The following is a 17,371-nucleotide window of genomic DNA, read 5'->3' on the forward strand; positions in this document are numbered from 1 at the left end:
GGTTGTTTTCTTTCTTATTGTTGAATTTTAAGAGTTCTTTATAGATTTTGGCTAGCAAACCTTTATCAGATATGTCTTTCACAGATTTTTCCCCCTAATCTTTGGGTTATCTTTTCATTGTCTTGACAGTGTCTTTTTTAGAAGAGAAATGTTTATTTTAATGAAGTCCAGCTTATCCACCTTCTTTTTTGCCTTTAATTTTGTTTCTTTTTTTTTTTTTTTATTGTTGGCTGTTCAAAACATTACATAGTTCTTGATATATCATATTTCACAATTTGATTCAAGTGGGTTATGAGCTCCCATTTTTACCCCATATACAGATTGCAGAATCACATCAGTTACACATCCATTGATTTACATATTGCCATACTAGTGTCTGTTGTATTCTGCTGTCTTTCCTATCCTCTACTATCCCCCCTCCCCTCCCCTCCCCTCCCCTCCCCTCCCCTCTTCTCTCTCTGCCCCCTTTACTGACATTCGTTTGTCCCCCTTGTATTATTTTTCCCCTTCCCCTCACTTCCTCTTGTATGTACTTTTGTATACCTCTGAGGGTCTCCTTCCATTTCCATGCATTTTCCCTTCTCTCTCCCTTTCCCTCCCACCTCTCATCCCTGTTTAATGTTAATCTTCTTCTCATGCTCTTCGACCCTACTCTGTTCTTAGCTACTCTCCTTATATCAAAGAAGACATTTGACATTTGTTTTTTAGGGATTGGCTAGCTTCACTTAGCATAATCTGCTCTAATGCCATCCATTTCCCTGTAAATTCTATGATTTTGTCATTTTTTAATGCAGAGTAATACTCCATTGTGTATAAATGCCACATTTTTTTTATCCATTCATCCATTGAAGGGCATCTAGGTTGGTTCCACAGTCTAGCTATTGTGAATTGTGCTGCTATGAACATCGATGTAGCAGTGTCCCTGTAGCATGCTCTTTTTAGGTCTTTAGGGAATAGACCGAGAAGGGGAATAGCTGGGTCAAATGGTGGCTCCATTCCCAGCTTTCCAAGAAATCTCCATACTGCTTTCCAAATTGGCTGCACCAATTTGCAGTCCCACCAGCAATGTACAAGTGTACCCTTTTCCCCACATCCTCGCCAGCACTTGTTGTTGTTTGACTTCATAATGGCTGCCAATCTAACTGGAGTGAGATGGTATCTTAGGGTGGTTTTGATTTGCATTTCTCTGACTGCTAGAGATGGTGAGCATTTTTTCATGTACTTGTTGATTGACTGTATGTCCTCCTCTGAGAAGTGTCTGTTCAGGTCCTTGGCCCATTTGTTGATTGGGTTGTTTGTTCTCTTATTGTCTAATTTTTTGAGCTCTTTGTATACTCTGGATATTAGGGCTCTATCTGAAGTGTGAGGAGTAAAGATTTGTTCCCAGGTTGTAGGCTCTCTATTTACCTCTCTTATTGTATCTTTTGCTGAGAAAAAACTTTTTAGTTTGAGTAAGTCCCATTTGTTGATTCTAGTTATTAACTTTTGTGCTATGGGTGTCCTATTGAGGAATTTGGAGCCCGACCCCACCGACTGTAGATCATAGCCAACTTTTTCTTCTATCAGACGGCGCGTCTCTGATTTGATATCAAGCTCCTTGATCCATTTTGAATTAACTTTTGTGCATGGCGAGAGAAAGGGATTCAGTTTCATTTTGTTGCATATGGATTTCCAGTTTTCCCAGCACCATTTGTTGAAGATGCTATCCTTCCTCCATTGCATGCTTTTAGACCCTTTATCAAATATAAGATAGTTGTAGTTTTGTGGATTGGTTTCTGTGTCCTCTATTCTGTACCATTGGTCCACCCGCCTGTTTTGGTACCAGTACCATGCTGTTTTTGTTACTATTGCTCTGTAATATAGTTTGAAGTCTGGTATCGCTATACCGCCTGATTCACACTTCCTGCTTAGCATTGTTTTTGCTATTCTGGGTCTTTTATTTTTCCATATGAATTTCATGATTGCTTTCTCTATTTCTACAAGAAATGCCATTGGGATTTTGATTGGCATTGCATTAAACCTATAGAGAACTTTTGGTAATATCGCCATTTTGATGATGTTAGTTCTGCCTATCCATGAACAGGGTATATTTTTCCATCTTCTAAGATCTTCTTCTATTTCTCTCTTTAGGGTTCTGTAGTTTTCATTGTATAAGTCTTTCACCTCTTTTGTTAGGTTGATTCCTAAGTATTTTATTTTTTTTGAAGATATTGTGAATGGAGTGGTTGTCCTCATTTCCATTTCAGAGGATTTGTCGCTGATATACAGGAATGCCTTTGATTTATGCGTGTTGATTTTATATCCTGCCACTTTGCTGAATTCATTTATTAGCTCTAATAGTTTCTTTGTAGACCCTTTTGGGTCTGCTAGGTATAGAATCATGTCATCTGCAAATAGTGATAATTTAAGTTCTTCTTTTCCTATTTTGATGCCTTTAATTTCTTTCGTCTGTCTAATTGCTCTGGCCAGTGTTTTGAGAACTATGTTGAACAGAAGTGGTGAGAGAGGGCATCCCTGTCTTGTTCCAGATTTTAGAGGGAATGCCTTCAATTTTTCTCCATTCAGAATGATGCTAGCCTGAGGCTTAGCATAGATTGCTTTTACAATATTGAGGTATGTTCCTGTTATCCCTAGTTTTTCTAGAGTTTTGAACATAAAGGGATGCTGTACTTTGTCGAATGCTTTTTCCGCATCTATCGAGATGATCATATGGTTCTTATTTTTAAGTCTATTGATGTGGTGAATAACATTTATTGATTTCCTTATATTGAACCAGCCTTGCATCCCAGGGATGAATCCTACTTGATCATGGTGCACAATTTTTTTGATGTGCCTTTGTATCCGAGTGGCCAGAATTTTATTGAGGATTTTTGCATCTAGGTTCATTAGAGATATTGGTCTGTAGTTTTCTTTCTTTGAAGTGTCTTTGTCTGGTTTAGGTATCAGGGTGATGTTGGCCTCGTAGAATGAATTTGGAAGTTCTCCCTCTTTTTCTATTTCCCGAAGTAGCATGAAAAGTATTGGTATTAGTTCCTCTTTAAAGGTTTTGTAAAACTCTGCTGTATACCCATCCGGTCCTGGGCTTTTCTTAGTTGGTAGTCTTTTGATGGTTTCTTCTATTTCCTCAATTGATATTGGTCTGTTTAGGTTGTCTATATCCTCCTGACTCAATCTGGGCAGATCATATGACTTCAGAAATTTATCTATGCCTTCACTATCTTCTAATTTATTGGAGTATAAGGATTCAAAATAATTTTTGATTATCTTCTGTATTTCTGAAGTGTCTGTTGTGATATTGCCTCTTTCATCCCGTATGTTAGTGATTTGAGTTCTCTCTCTTCTTCTCTTCGCTAGCATGGCTAAGGGTCTGTCGATTTTGTTTATTTTTTCAAAGAACCAACTTTTAGTTTTGTCAATTTTTTCAATTGTTTCTTTTGTTTCGATTTCATTGATTTCAGCTCTGATTTTAATTATTTCTTGCCTTCTACTTCTTTTGCTGTTGTTTTGCTCTTCTTTTTCTAGGATTTTGAGATGAAGTATGAGATCATTTATTTGTTGTTTTTTTCTTTTTTTAAGGAATGAACTCCAAGCAATGAATTTTCCTCTTAGAACTGCTTTCAATGTGTCCCATAGATTCCGATATGTTGTGTCTGTGTTTTCATTAATCTCTAAGAATTTTTTAATTTCCTCCTTGATGTCTTCTATAACCCATTGATCATTCAGTAACCTATTGTTCATTCTCCAAGTGATATATTCTTTTTCCTTCCTTCTTTTATCGTTGATTTTCAGTTCCATTCCATTATGATCAGATAGGATGCATGGTATTATCTCTACTCCTTTGTATTGTCTAAGAGTTTCCCTATGACATAATATATGATCTATTTTTGAGAAGGATCCATGTGCTGCTGAGAAAAAAGTGTAACTGTTTGATGTTGGGTGGTATATTCTATATATGTCAATTAAGTCTAGGTTATTAATTGTGTTATTGAGTTCTATAGTTTCCTTATTCAACTTTTGTTTGGAAGATCTGTCCAGTGGTGAGAGAGGTGTGTTGAAGTCTCCCATGATTATTGTATGGTGGTCTATTAGACTCTTGAACTTGAGAAGAGTTTGTTTGATGAACATAGCTGCACCATTGTTTGGGGCATATATATTTATGATTGTTATGTCTTGTTGGTGTATGGTTCCCTTGAGCAGTATGTAGTGTCCCTCTTTATCCCTTTTGATTAACTTTGGCTTAAAATCTATTTTATTTGATATGAGTATGGATACTCCTGCTTGTTTCCGAAGTCCATATGAGTGATATGATTTTTCCCAACCTTTCACCTTCAACCTATGTATGTCTTTTCCTATCAAATGCGTCTCCTGTAGGCAGCATATTGTTGGGTCTTGTTTTGTGATCCATTCTACTAGCCTGTGTCTCTTGATTGGTGAGTTTAAGCCCTTAACATTTAGGGTTATTATTGAGATATGGGTTGTTCTTCCAGCCATATTTGTTTATTTATGTTACTAAACATGGTTTGTTTTCCACTTTGATTATTTTCCCCCCTTTAGTGTCCTACCTCCCACTGTTGGTTTTCATTGTTATTTTCCATTTCCTCTTCCTGTAATGTTTTGCCAAGGATGTTTTGAAGAGATGGTTTTCTAGCTGCAAATTCTTTTAACTTTTGTTTATCGTGGAAGGTTTTAATTTCATCTTCCATCCTGAAGCTTAATTTCGCTGGAAACACAATTCTTGGTTGGAACCCATTTTCTTTCAGTGTTTGAAATATGTTATTCCAGGATCTTCTAGCTTTCAGAGTCTGTGTTGAAAGATCAGCTGTTATCCTGATTGGCTTACCCCTAAATGTGATCTGCTTCCTTTCTCTTGTAGCTTTTAAAATTCTCTCCTTGTTCTGTATGTTGGGCATCTTCATTATAATGTGTCTAGGTGTGGGTCTCTTATGATTTTGCACATTCGGCGTCCTGTAGGCTTCTAGGATTTGGGGTTCTGTCTCATTCTTCAAGTCTGGGAAGTTTTCTCGAATTATTTCATTGAATAGATTGCTCATTCCTTTGGTTTGAAACTCTGTTCCTTCCTGTATCCCAATGACTCTTAAATTTGGTCTCTTGATGTTATCCCATATTTCTTGGATGTTCTGCTCATGGTTTCTTAACAGTCTTGCTGAGCTGTCTATGTTCTTTTCAAGTTGAAATACTTTATCTTCATTGTCTGATGTTCTAAGTGTTCTACTCTGCTGGTAGTATTCTCAATTGAGTTTTTAAGTTGGCTTATTGCTTCCTGCATTTCTAGGATTTCTGTTTGTTTGTTTTTTATAACCTCTATTTCCCTGTATAGTTGATCTTTTGCTTCTTGGATTTGTTTATGTAATTCATTGTTGAAGTGATCTTTCATTGTCTGATTTTGCTGTCTGATGTCTTCCTTGAGACTCCAGATCATCTGAAGCATGTATATCCTGAATTCTTTATCTGACATTCCATCTGCTGCAGCTATTACCTCTTCTATTGAGTTGACCTGCAATGCTTGTGGTCCTTTCTTTCCTTGTCTCTTCATACTGTTCGCGTTCCTTTCTACTTGGTGAAACTGTTGTGCTATTGAATTTTCCCCCTATATATTTATATTGGTCTTGTATAGTTGCAAAGTCTCCCTCGCAGGCACGGGCGGCGGCTCTGCCCCTCCGCCAATTGGGGCAATGTGCCTACCACGCAGGCAGGCCGCTGGGCCTGCTCTGCCAGTCGGTAGCAGGTCCGCCGTCCTTGCAGGCGCGGGCGGCGGCTCTGTCCCTCTGCGGGCCGCTAGGCTTGTTCTGTCGGTGGTCGCCGTTCTGCCTACTTTGCAGGCTCAGGCAGCGGCACTGCCCCTCTGCAGGCCTCTGGGGCTGTACTGCCAGTGGGTCGCAGGTCCGCCTACTTTGCAGGCGTGGGGGGGGGGCGGCTCTACCCTTCCTCAGGCCACTGGGCCTGTTCTGTCTCTCGGTTGCAGGTCTGACCTGTTCTGATGGTGGTCTCAGTTCCGATTACCTTGCAGGCGCGGGGGGGAGGGGGCGGCTCTGCCTCTCAGCAGGCCGCTGCTCCTCTTCTGCCGGTGGGTCGCAGGCCCGCCTACCTTGCAGGAGTGATTGGAAGCTCTGTCCCGCCGCGGGCCACTGGGCCTTTTCTGTCGGTGGTCACCCTTCCCCTACCTGGCAGGCGAGGGGGGTGGGGGGCGGCTCTGCCCCTCAGCAGGCCGCTGGGCCTGCTCTGTGTTTGGTCCCAGTTCCCTCTACTATGCCGGCGCAGGGGGAGGGGGCGGCTCAGCCTCTCAGCAGGCGGCTGCTCCTCTTCTGCCGGTGGGTCGCAGGCCCGCCTACCTTGCAGGAGTGATTGGAAGCTCTGTCCCGCCCTGGGCCACTGGGCCTTTTCTGTCTGTGGTCACCCTTCCCCTACCTAGCAGGCGAGGGGGGTGGGGGGCGGCTCTGCCCCTCAGCAGGCCGCTGGGCCCGCTCTGTGTTTGGTCCCAGTTCCCTCTACTATGCCGGCGCAGGGGGAGGGGGCGGCTCAGCCTCTCAGCAGGCGGCTGCTCCTCTTCTGCCGGTGGGTCGCAGGCCCGCCTACCTTGCAGGAGTGATTGGAAGCTCTGTCCCGCCCTGGGCCACTGGGCCTTTTCTGTCGGTGGTCACCCTTCCCCTACCTGGCAGGCGAGGGGGGTGGGGGGCGGCTCTGCCCCTCAGCAGGCTGCTGGGCCTGCTCTGTGTTTGGTCCCAGTTCTCTCTACTATGCCGGCGCAGGGGGAGGGGGCGGCTCTGCCCCTCAGCAGGCCGCTGGGCCTGCTCTGTCTTTGGTCCCAGTTCCCTCTACTATGCTGGCGCAGGGGGAGGGGGCGGCTCAGCCTCTCAGCAGGCGCCTGCTCCTCTTCTGCCGGTGGGTCGCAGGCCCGCCTACCTTGCAGGAGTGATTGGAAGCTCTGTCCCGCCGCGGGCCACTGGGCCTTTTCTGTCTGTGGTCACCCTTCCCCTACCTGGCAGGCGAGGGGGGTGGGGGGCGGCTCTGCCCCTCAGCAGGCCGCTGGGCCCGCTCTGTGTTTGGTCCCAGTTCCCTCTACTATGCCGGCGCAGGGGGAGGGGGCGGCTCAGCCTCTCAGCAGTCGGCTGCTCCTCTTCTGCCAGTGGGTCGCAGGCCCGCCTACCTTGCAGGAGTGATTGGAAGCTCTGTCCCGCCGCGGGCCACTGGGCCTTTTCTGTCGGTGGTCACCCTTCCCCTACCTGGCAGGCGAGGGGGGTGGGGGGCGGCTCTGCCCCTCAGCAGGCTGCTGGGCCTGCTCTGTGTTTGGTCCCAGTTCTCTCTACTATGCCGGCGCAGGGGGAGGGGGCGGCTCAGCCTCTCAGCAGGCGACTGCTCCTCTTCTGCCGGTGGGTCGCAGGCCCGCCTACCTTGCAGGAGTGATTGGAAGCTCTGTCCTGCCCTGGGCCACTGGGCCTTTTCTGTCGGTGGTCACCCTTCCCCTACCTGGCAGGCGAGGGGGGTGGGGGGCGGCTCTGCCCCTCAGCAGGCCGCTGGGCCTGCTCTGTCTTTGGTCCCAGTTCCCTCTACTATGCTGGCGCAGGGGGAGGGGGCGGCTCAGCCTCTCAGCAGGCGGCTGCTCCTCTTCTGCTGGTGGGTCGCAGGCCCGCCTACCTTGCAGGAGTGATTGGAAGCTCTGTCCCGCCCTGGGCCACTGGGCCTTTTCTGTCGGTGGTCACCCTTCCCCTACCTGGCAGGCGAGGGGGGTGGGGGGCGGCTCTGCCCCTCAGCAGGCTGCTGGGCCTGCTCTGTGTTTGGTCCCAGTTCTCTCTACTATGCCGGCGCAGGGGGAGGGGGCGGCTCTGCCCCTCAGCAGGCTGCTGGGCCTGCTCTGTCTTTGGTCCCAGTTCCCTCTACTATGCTGGCGCAGGGGGAGGGGGCGGCTCAGCCTCTCAGCAGGCGGCTGCTCCTCTTCTGCCGGTGGGTCGCAGGCCCGCCTACCTTGCAGGAGTGATTGGAAGCTCTGTCCCGCCCTGGGCCACTGGGCCTTTTCTGTCGGTGGTCACCCTTCCCCTACCTGGCAGGCGAGGGGGGTGGGGGGCGGCTCTGCCCCTCAGCAGGCTGCTGGGCCTGCTCTAATTTTGTTTCTTAAAGTGGCATTGCCAAATTTATGGTTATTTAGAGTTTCTCCTGTATTATCTTAATTTTAAGAGTTTTACACTTTCTGCATTTGAACTGTAGGTCTGCATTCCATTTTAATTAACTGTAGTAAAGAATCTTTCCATGAATATTCAGTATATCTCCATTTATTTAGTTCTCTGATTTCTTTCCTCATGTTGACTATATACATATTTTGTTAGATTTATACCTAATTATTTCATTTTTAGTAGTGCTAATTTAAATGGTGTTATTTTAAATTTTCTATGAGAAACTAGAATCCTTTTGAAGTAGGTAAGTGTGCTTAGACTCACTAAAATTTCAAATTTGCATATTATTAACCCAGGATTAATTATACCATTGTATTTCCCCATATTGTAAGGCTTCTTTTCCCTCCTTTTTTTGCACCTTAATTAATTAATTTATTTCTTTACACATAGCTGAAAGTGATGTTACAGTACATAAGTTATTTACAACTGTGAAAGTAATGTGTTGCAAAATAAATTATCTAAAAGGCAGCAAAAGTCCCTCCTTCTTAATAGGAATAGGAAAAGCATTGGAATGAATCTAACATGGCTTTCTCATGTATATATATGAATACACCACAGTGAATCTCAACATGTATCTCTACAAGACTGGGATCCTAATTAGAATGAGATATATTCAGTGTTTGTGTAAATATATCAAAATAGATTTTACTGTCATGTATAAATAAAAAGAACAAAATAAAAATTAAAAAGGATTTTTTGATAAAACAATGCTATCTGAATTGCAAAAAATCTGTAAAATGAAGGCCTCTAAAACTTATCATATGTAAATGGAAGTTGGAGTAATTCAACGTAGTATGTGATAAAATGCTTGCTCTTAACACATAGTCTTACAAGTGTTGAAAATTCTATTGTTTGGAGAACTACAATAATTAAATATGAAAATGAAATAACAAAAAACATTTTGTTTTTCTTTATAGGAAACCATGAGTTTGATTTTGGTGTGGATATTTTGGAAGAATACATGAAACAAATGCATTTTACATGGTTTCTCAGTAATGTCTATGACAGATTTACTTCTGAACCTCTTGGACATGGTGCAGTGAAAAAAATTATTCACTGGAACAATATAAAGATTGGGTTAATGGGATTAGTTGAAGAAGATTGGCTAGATACCTTGGCTACTGTTAATAAGTCAAATGTAAATTATAAAGATTATGTTGAAGTTGCTAATGAAATAGCAATAGAACTTAGAGAAGAAGGAGCAGATCTTGTTATTGCAATGACTCATATGAAATGGGGAAATGATACCAGACTTGCCCAACGAGCAGAAGGGGTCAATTTGATTCTAGGAGGCCATGACCATGATTATGGAATCAGGAAGGTGAATGAAACTTGGATTGTCAAAAGTGGATCTGATTTTAAAACCTTGACAAAAATAAATATAAGACTGTTTGGTGAATCTTTTCAATATGTATTTGAGAAAGTGGACATTTTGAGTTACCTGGAAGAAGATTCACATGTTAAAGCAATAGTAAAAGATTTTACTCAGAACATACAGGTATGCGAATTGCTTATATTATTTAAGTACAGACTGATCACATTGACAGTAGTGCAAAATAATAGTATGTAATTAGTAAATAACCAATAGTGCACATGGCATCTTCTTCAAAATAATAAACAGTAGTTTTTGCTTTAATAGATTTGGACTTTCATGTTCCACTTATATTTTATTTTGGCGTTATAAGTATATAACAGGAATTTTGTAAGTATAACAGGAATTTTTATAAATATAACAGGAATTTAGATTGGCTTCAGTAGACTTATTTAGCAATCACTATGAAAACACTTTTCTGTACTTAATTCTGCAAGAATTTATTTTTTATTGAAGGGATTACTTCTACTTCTCAAAGAAGCACCGGGTTAACAAAATTACAGGTGACTTTTACATCAATTTATAATGACAAACATTCTTTTCTCCCTTCTTTCTTCTTGAATACCATAAACTTTTATAGGCATTTGAAAGTCTTGTTTTTTTTTCAAGTATCCTCTACATATTGGACAAACTGTAGTTCCTTATAGGTGCATGTGTATGTTACATTTGTAACAGCTGATGGGAAATATAAACCAGGTTGTATTTACATCTTTGTATGCATTGTTTCATATGATCTTGAGTACCTGAATTGGTTCTGTGTGAATAGAGCTCCCTATTTTGATTTTGGTTGGCGTATTAATGGATGGCTTTGTTTTGGATAAGCGTGGTGTCAGGAACTGCTTTTTTATAGTAGTTTTCTGTTTCTCTAATGTATAGATGGTATTTCTTAAAATTTACGATAACCTGACTCTTGAAATGTCTTTGAAAAATAAATTATTGTTGAAATATGTATTATTTTGATATCTATTTAGTACATTATTTGGAGAGGAAGAGTTTCCATAGATTATTCAATTTTGGAGGTAAAGAAGAAATGATTGAGAAGAGAAAAAAATTAATTTAAATGCTGATAAATGTTTATTTTAGATAGCTTATTTTTTTCCTTCTTTTAGTATATGTTAGAAGAAGTTCTTTGCCCAATTGACATGGAATTAGATGGTCGTGAAATTACTGTGAGAAGATCTGAGAGCAATCTTGGAAATTTGGTAACTAATGCAATGTTGGAAGCTACTCGTGCTGATGTAGCACTACTCAATTCAGGTGATTTCATTATTTAATTTGTTAAAAATAAACACAAAATGACGAAAATTAGGTTTTTAAAATGTACAATAACAGTATTCCTTTTTTAATACATGCAATGTCCTATATCAAAATTCATTCCATTAACTCGATGAGATCAGCCCTTTTATTTTTTGTTATGCTTAGGTACAACATTTAGCATTAGGTACTCTATTTGAAAATTAAAGCATCCGGTTTTTAATTTTTAATGAGATTTGAATGAAAATGTGGCCTCATTGTTATCTCTCTTAAATATGGTGTGCTATCAAGTTTTGATGATATGAGAAGCAATGGACTGAAATCTTTCATTTAACTTTTGTTCTTTACCCAAGCTCCTACCTGAGCTATAAGAGGAAGTGATGAGGGAAATCTTGTAGGGTAAATGGGGAAACTGTTCATAACCTAACCAATTTTGTGTACTAATAGTTTGAAGTTGACTTATCTTGGGTTATGAGATATTAAAATTCTCTATAGAAAATTTCTAGCACTTTTTTGAAACAAGCCTTGATCCATATGCTGTAATCTAGAGCTTTAGATACTGTGTATAGTCACAGTGAGTATGAGATGGATGACTTCAGAAATTTAGAATGTAACATCATGTAATATTCTAGCTATGCATTCCTCTTAATGCTATTTCCACTGAAAATACAAGTGATCTTAATCTTACACACAAATAATTAAACTTGTGGAAACACTTTCTAAGAGTGAAATTTGTTTAAATTTAAAATTATTAACTTACAATTATTTTGTTTTTGCCCCCCTGTGGACATCTTTAAAAATAGACGATCTTTGCTTTGGAATTTCTTAGGCAAGTTCCTGTCTGAAAACAGGAGATGAGGTAGTGGCTTTCCAGTTGTTGTAATTTAGGAGAAAATGGTAGCTAATATGAAATTAAATCTTCCAAAAATGAATATGCTAGACATGATTAAGATAGAAGTAAACATGGGGAAGAGATTAGAAAAATAATCAGGAACTTTTATCAAGTGTGGTATATAACTCTGAACTTTTGAACATAAGACATAAAGGTGACATTTTATGGAAGAAATTAAATTAAAATGTATATTACTTTTTTCTTTTAAATTATTATAGGTACACTCAGATCTGATCGAATACATCCAGTAGGGAATTTCACTTTGCATGATCTTTTGGCTGTTCTTCCGATAGTAGACCCAGTTTTAGTTGTTAGAGTAACAGGTGCACAGCTGCTTGAAGCACTTGAAAATGGGGTATACAAGTACCCAGCTCTCGATGGGAGGTATGTATAAACGTTTCTAATAAGTGACACACTCATCAATTATTTTTTATATAATGAAACTAAAATAAATGACTTAACATTTTTAAGGTTTAAATTTGTAAAACTTTAAAATGTTAATGTGTAAGGGTGATTATAAAATCATCTCAAATTTTTAGTAGTGTGAGACTGTCAAAGTATTAGAATGTAAAAAATATACTTCCTATTAAAAATTAGAGTTATTTATTTGTTTATTGGTATATTTGGGTAGGTTCTTTCAATTTTTAAGTATCTAAAATTTTATTTTTAAAGTTACTTTTCTTATTTGAGAAATAAGGTACTATTTTGTGGTCAGGCTTTATATACAAATCCCACTATAAAATTTGTAGGCAAATCAGAAAAACTAGTAGACTTAAAAGATTTGAGGTGCATCTCTTTCTCTTTTTTAAAAAAAAAATTATTTGTTTTAATTAGTTACATATGACAGTAGAATGCATTTATGCACTCTGATATACATAGATGAGATATAATCTCTCATTTTTCTGAGTGTACATGTTGTAGAATAATATTGGCCATGCAGTCACATATATACATAAAGTAATAATGTCTGTTTCGTTATACTATCAGTCCTATCCCTACATCTCCTCCCCTCCCTTCACTTCCCTCTACCTAACTATTCTTCTCTAGTGCCCCACACCTTATTGTGAACTATGTTAGAGAAAACATTCAGCTTTTGATTTTTTGGGATTGGCTTATTTTACTCAGCATGATATTCTCCAGATCCATTCATTTACAGGCAAATGCCGTAATTTCATTCTTTTTTATAACTGAGTAATATTCCATTGTGTTGTGTATGTGTATATATTTATACATACATACACATATACACACACATATCACATTTTCTTTATCCATTCATCTATTGAAGGTCACCTAGGTTGGTTCCATAATTTATCTATTGTGATTTGAGCTGCTATAAACATTGACATGGCTGCATTACTGTAGTATGCTGATTTTAAGTTCTTTGGGTTTAAACTGAGGAGTGGGATAGCTGGGTCAAATGGTGGTTCCATTCCAACTTTTCTGATGAATCTCCATTCTGCTTCCCATAGTGGTTGTACCAATTTGCAGTCACACCAACAATTTATGAGTGTACCTTTTCACTCCTATCCTTGCCAATATTTATTGTTGCCTGTATTCTTGATAAATGCCATTCTGACAGGAGATGAAGTCTTAGTGTAGTTTTGATTTTCATTTCTCTAATTTCTAGAGATGTTAAATACTTTTTCATATATTTGTTGGTTGGTTGTTATATTCCTTCTTCTGTGAAGTGTCTGTTCAGTTCCTTATCCCATTTATTGATTGGGATATTTGTTTTTTTGTGTTAAGTTTTTTGAGTTCTTTTATATCCTAGAGATTAATTAATCAGAGATGCATGTGGTAAAGATTTTCTCCCAATCTGTAGGCTCTCTCCTCACATTATTGATTGTTTCCTTTGCTGAGAAGAAGCTTTTTAATTTGAATCCATCTCATTTATTGATTCTTAATTTTACTTCTTACACTTTAGGAATCTTTCTTTATAAGGAAGTCAGATTCTAGGCTGACATGGTGAAGATTTAGGCCTACTTTTTCTTCTATTAGGGTCAGGGTCTCTGTTGTAGTGCCTAAGTCTTTGATCCACTTTGAGAGTTTTTTGTGCAGTGTGAGAAACAAGAGGTTGAATTTTATTTTGCTACATATAGATTTCCAGTTTTGCCAGCACCATTTGTTGAATAAGCTATCTTTTCTCCAGTGAATGTTTTTGGCACCTGTGTCTAGTATGAGATAACCCTATTTATGTGGGTTTGTCTCTGTGTCCTCTCTTTTGTACCATTGGTCCACAAGTCTATTTTGGTGTCAATACCATGCCATTTTTGTTGCTATGGCTCTGTAGTATAGTTTAAGGTTCGGAATTGTGATGCCTCCTGCTTCACTTTTCTTGATAAGGATTGTTTTAGCTATTCTGGTTCTTTTATTTTTTCAAAATAAATTTTATGATTGCTTTTTCTAGTTCTATGAAGAATGTCATTGGGATCTTAATCAGAATTGCATTAAATCTGTGTAATGCTTTTGGTGGTATGGCCATTTTGACAATATTAATTCTGCCTATCTAGGAGCATGGAAGATCTTTCCATCTTCTGAGGTTTTCTTCAGTTTCTTTCTTTAGTGTTCTGTAGTTTTCACTGTAGAGGTCTTTCACCTCTTTTGTTAGATTGATTCCCAGGTATTTTTTGGAGGCTATTGTGAATGGGGTAGTTTTCCTAATTTCTATTTCAGTGGATTCATTGCTGATATATAGGAATGCATTTGATTTATGGGTGTTGATTTTATATCCTGTTACTTTGCTGAATTTATTTACTAGTTCAAGAAGTTTTCTGGTGGAATATTTTGGATCTTCTAAATATAGAATCATGTCATCAGCAAATAGTGACAGTTTGAGTTCTTTACATATTTTATATTCCTTTAACTTTTTTCTTCTGTCTAATTCCTCTGGCTAGAGTTTCAAGCATGATATTGAATAGAAGTGAAATATTCTATATTCATTTTCAAGAAAAGTGAAGCAGGAGGATCACAATACCAGACCTTAAATTATGTTACAGAGCTAAAGTAATAAAAATGGCATAGTATTGGCACCAAAATAGACTTGTGAACTAGTGGTACAAACTAGAGGACAAGAGACATACCCACACAAATACAATGGTGAAAGAGGACATTCTTGTCTTGTTTCAGTTTTTAGAGAGAATACTTTCAATTTTTCTCTATTTAGAATGATGCTGGCCTTGAGTTTAGCATATATAGCTTTTACAATGTTGAGGTATGTTTGTACTATCCCTAGTTTTTCTAGTGTTTTGAACATGAAGGTGTGCTGTATTTTGTCAAATGCTTCTGCATCTATTCAGATGATCATATGATTCTTGTTTTTAAGTATTCATATGAATTATGTTTATTGATATCCATATGTTGAACCAACCCTGCATCCCTGGGATGAATCCTACTTGATGGGGGTGCACTATCTTTTTAATGTTTTTGTATGCAATTTGCCACAATTTTATTGAGAAGTTTGCACCTATGTTCATTAGGGATATTGATCTGAAGTTTTCTTTTTTTGATGTGTCTTTGTCTGGTTTTGGTATCAGGGTGATATTAACCTCCTAGAATGAGTTTGGAAGGGTTCCCTCTTCTGTTTTATGGAATACTTTCAGGAGTATTGGTATTAATTCTTCTTTGAATGTCTTGTAGAACTCAGCTGAGAATCTGTGTGGTCCTGGGCTTTTCTTGGTTGATAGGCTTTTGATGGCATTTTCTATTTCATTATTTTAAATTGATCTCTTTAAAACATGTATGATCTCCTCATTTAGTTGGGTAGTTCATATGTCTCTAGAAATGTGTTGATTCTTCGATATTTTCTATTTGATTGGAGTATAAATTTTCAAAATAGTTTCTAATTATTTCTGTATTTCAGACATGTACATTGATATTTCCTTCTTCATCTTGTATTTTAGTACATTGAGTTTTCTCTCTTTTTCTCTTTGTTAGCATGGCTAGGAGTTTATCTATTTTATTTATTTTTTCAAAGAACCAACTTTTTGTTTTGTCAATTTTTTCAGTTGTTATTTTTGTTTCGATTTCATTGATTTCAGCTCTGATTTTAATTATTTCCTATCTTCTTCCACTTTTCATTAATTTTTTATTTGTTTTAATTAGTTTTATATGACAGTAGAATGCATTTATGCACTTTGATATATCACACATATATGGGATATAATTTTTCATTCTTCTGAGTATACATGTTGTTGAATCATATTGATAATGTTAATTTGAGGGCTTTGAGATGTAGTGTAAGGTCATTTATTTGTTGACTTTTTATTCTTTTGAATGCTCTCAATGCAATAAACTTTCCTCTTAGTACTACCTTCATAGTGTCCCAGAGATTTTGATGTTATGTCAGTGTACTCATTTACTTCTAAGAATTTTTTTATTTCATCCTTGATTTCTTCTATCCATTCACCATTCAATAGAACATTATTTAGTCTCTAATTGTTATAGTAGCTTCTATTTTTTAATTTTATCATTGATTTCTAATTTCATTCCAGTGTGATCTGATAGAATGCAGGGTATTATCTCTGCTTTTTTTTGTATTTACTAAGAGTTGCTTTATAGCATAAGACATGGTCTATTTTTAGAGAAGGAGCCATGTGCTGCTGAGAAGAAAGTAGATTCACTTGTTGATGGTTGAAATATTCTATATATGTCTGTTAAGTCTAAATTATTGTTTGTATTATTTAGTTCTATAGTTTCTTTATTTAGTTTTTGTTTGGTAGATCTGTCTAGTAGTGAAAGAGGTGTGTTAACGTCATTCAGTATGATTGTGTTGTGGTCTATTTGACTCTTGAAATTGAGAAGGTTTTGTTTGATGTACATAGATGCTTCACTGCTTGGGGCATAAATATTTATAATTGTTATGTCCTGCTGATATATACTTCCCTTAAGAAGTATGAAATGTCCTTCTTTATCTCTTCTTATTAACTTTGGTTTGAAGTCTACTTTATCTGAGATGAGAATGGAATCCCCTGCTTGTTTACACAATCCATAAGAGTGATAAGTTTTTTCCTGTCCTTTCACTTTCAGCCTGTGGATGTCTTTGCCCATGAGGTGAGTCTCTTGAAGACAGCATATTATTATGTCTTGCTTTTTAATCCAATCTGCCAACTCTCTATCTTTTGATTGATAGGTTTAGGCAATTAACATTCAAGGTTATTATTGAGAGATGACTTTTATTCCCTGTCATTTTGGGTTTTTTTTCCTGGTTTTTAATTTGACTCAGTTTCTCCTTTGGTTAAATATTCCTTAGTGTAGATCCTCCCTTTGCTGGTTTTCACTTAATCCTCATGGAATATTTTGTTGAAAATATTCTGTAATGTAGGCTTTCTAGTTGTGAATTCTTTGAATTTTTATTTATTATGGAAGGTTTTAATTTCATCTTTGAATCTGAAACTTAATTTTGCTGAATATAAAATTCTTGGTTGGCATCACTTTCTTTCAGAGCTTGAAATATATTATTCCAGAACCTCCTAGCTTTGAGGGTATGGGTTGAGAAATCCTTGGAGATCTGAATTGGTTTCCCCCTGTACGTAATTTTGATTTTTTTTTCTCTCACAGACTTTAAGATTTTATCTTTATTCTCTGTGTTATTTATTCTCATTATAATGTGTCTTGGTGTGAGTCTGCTGTAGTTTTGTACATTTGGGGTCCTGTAAGCCTTTTGTA

The 17,371-nt window shown here is 38.3% G+C and overlaps 1 protein-coding gene across 1 annotated transcript in view; it reads left to right on the forward strand.

Moving 5' to 3' along the window:
* The window catches only part of LOC114105237 (snake venom 5'-nucleotidase-like), a 59,975-nt gene that overhangs the window by 22,188 nt on the left and 20,416 nt on the right, over nucleotides 1-17,371 (forward strand). Inside the window, exons 3-5 of the mRNA XM_027951622.2 lie at nucleotides 9,104-9,684; nucleotides 10,668-10,815; nucleotides 11,923-12,088. Coding sequence (XP_027807423.2) covers nucleotides 9,104-9,684; nucleotides 10,668-10,815; nucleotides 11,923-12,088 — 895 coding nt within the window. The remainder of the gene's footprint in view (nucleotides 1-9,103; nucleotides 9,685-10,667; nucleotides 10,816-11,922; nucleotides 12,089-17,371) is intronic.

This window comes from Marmota flaviventris, chromosome 5 (genome assembly GCF_047511675.1).
Source record: "Marmota flaviventris isolate mMarFla1 chromosome 5, mMarFla1.hap1, whole genome shotgun sequence".
Lineage (NCBI taxonomy): Eukaryota > Metazoa > Chordata > Mammalia > Rodentia > Sciuridae > Marmota > Marmota flaviventris.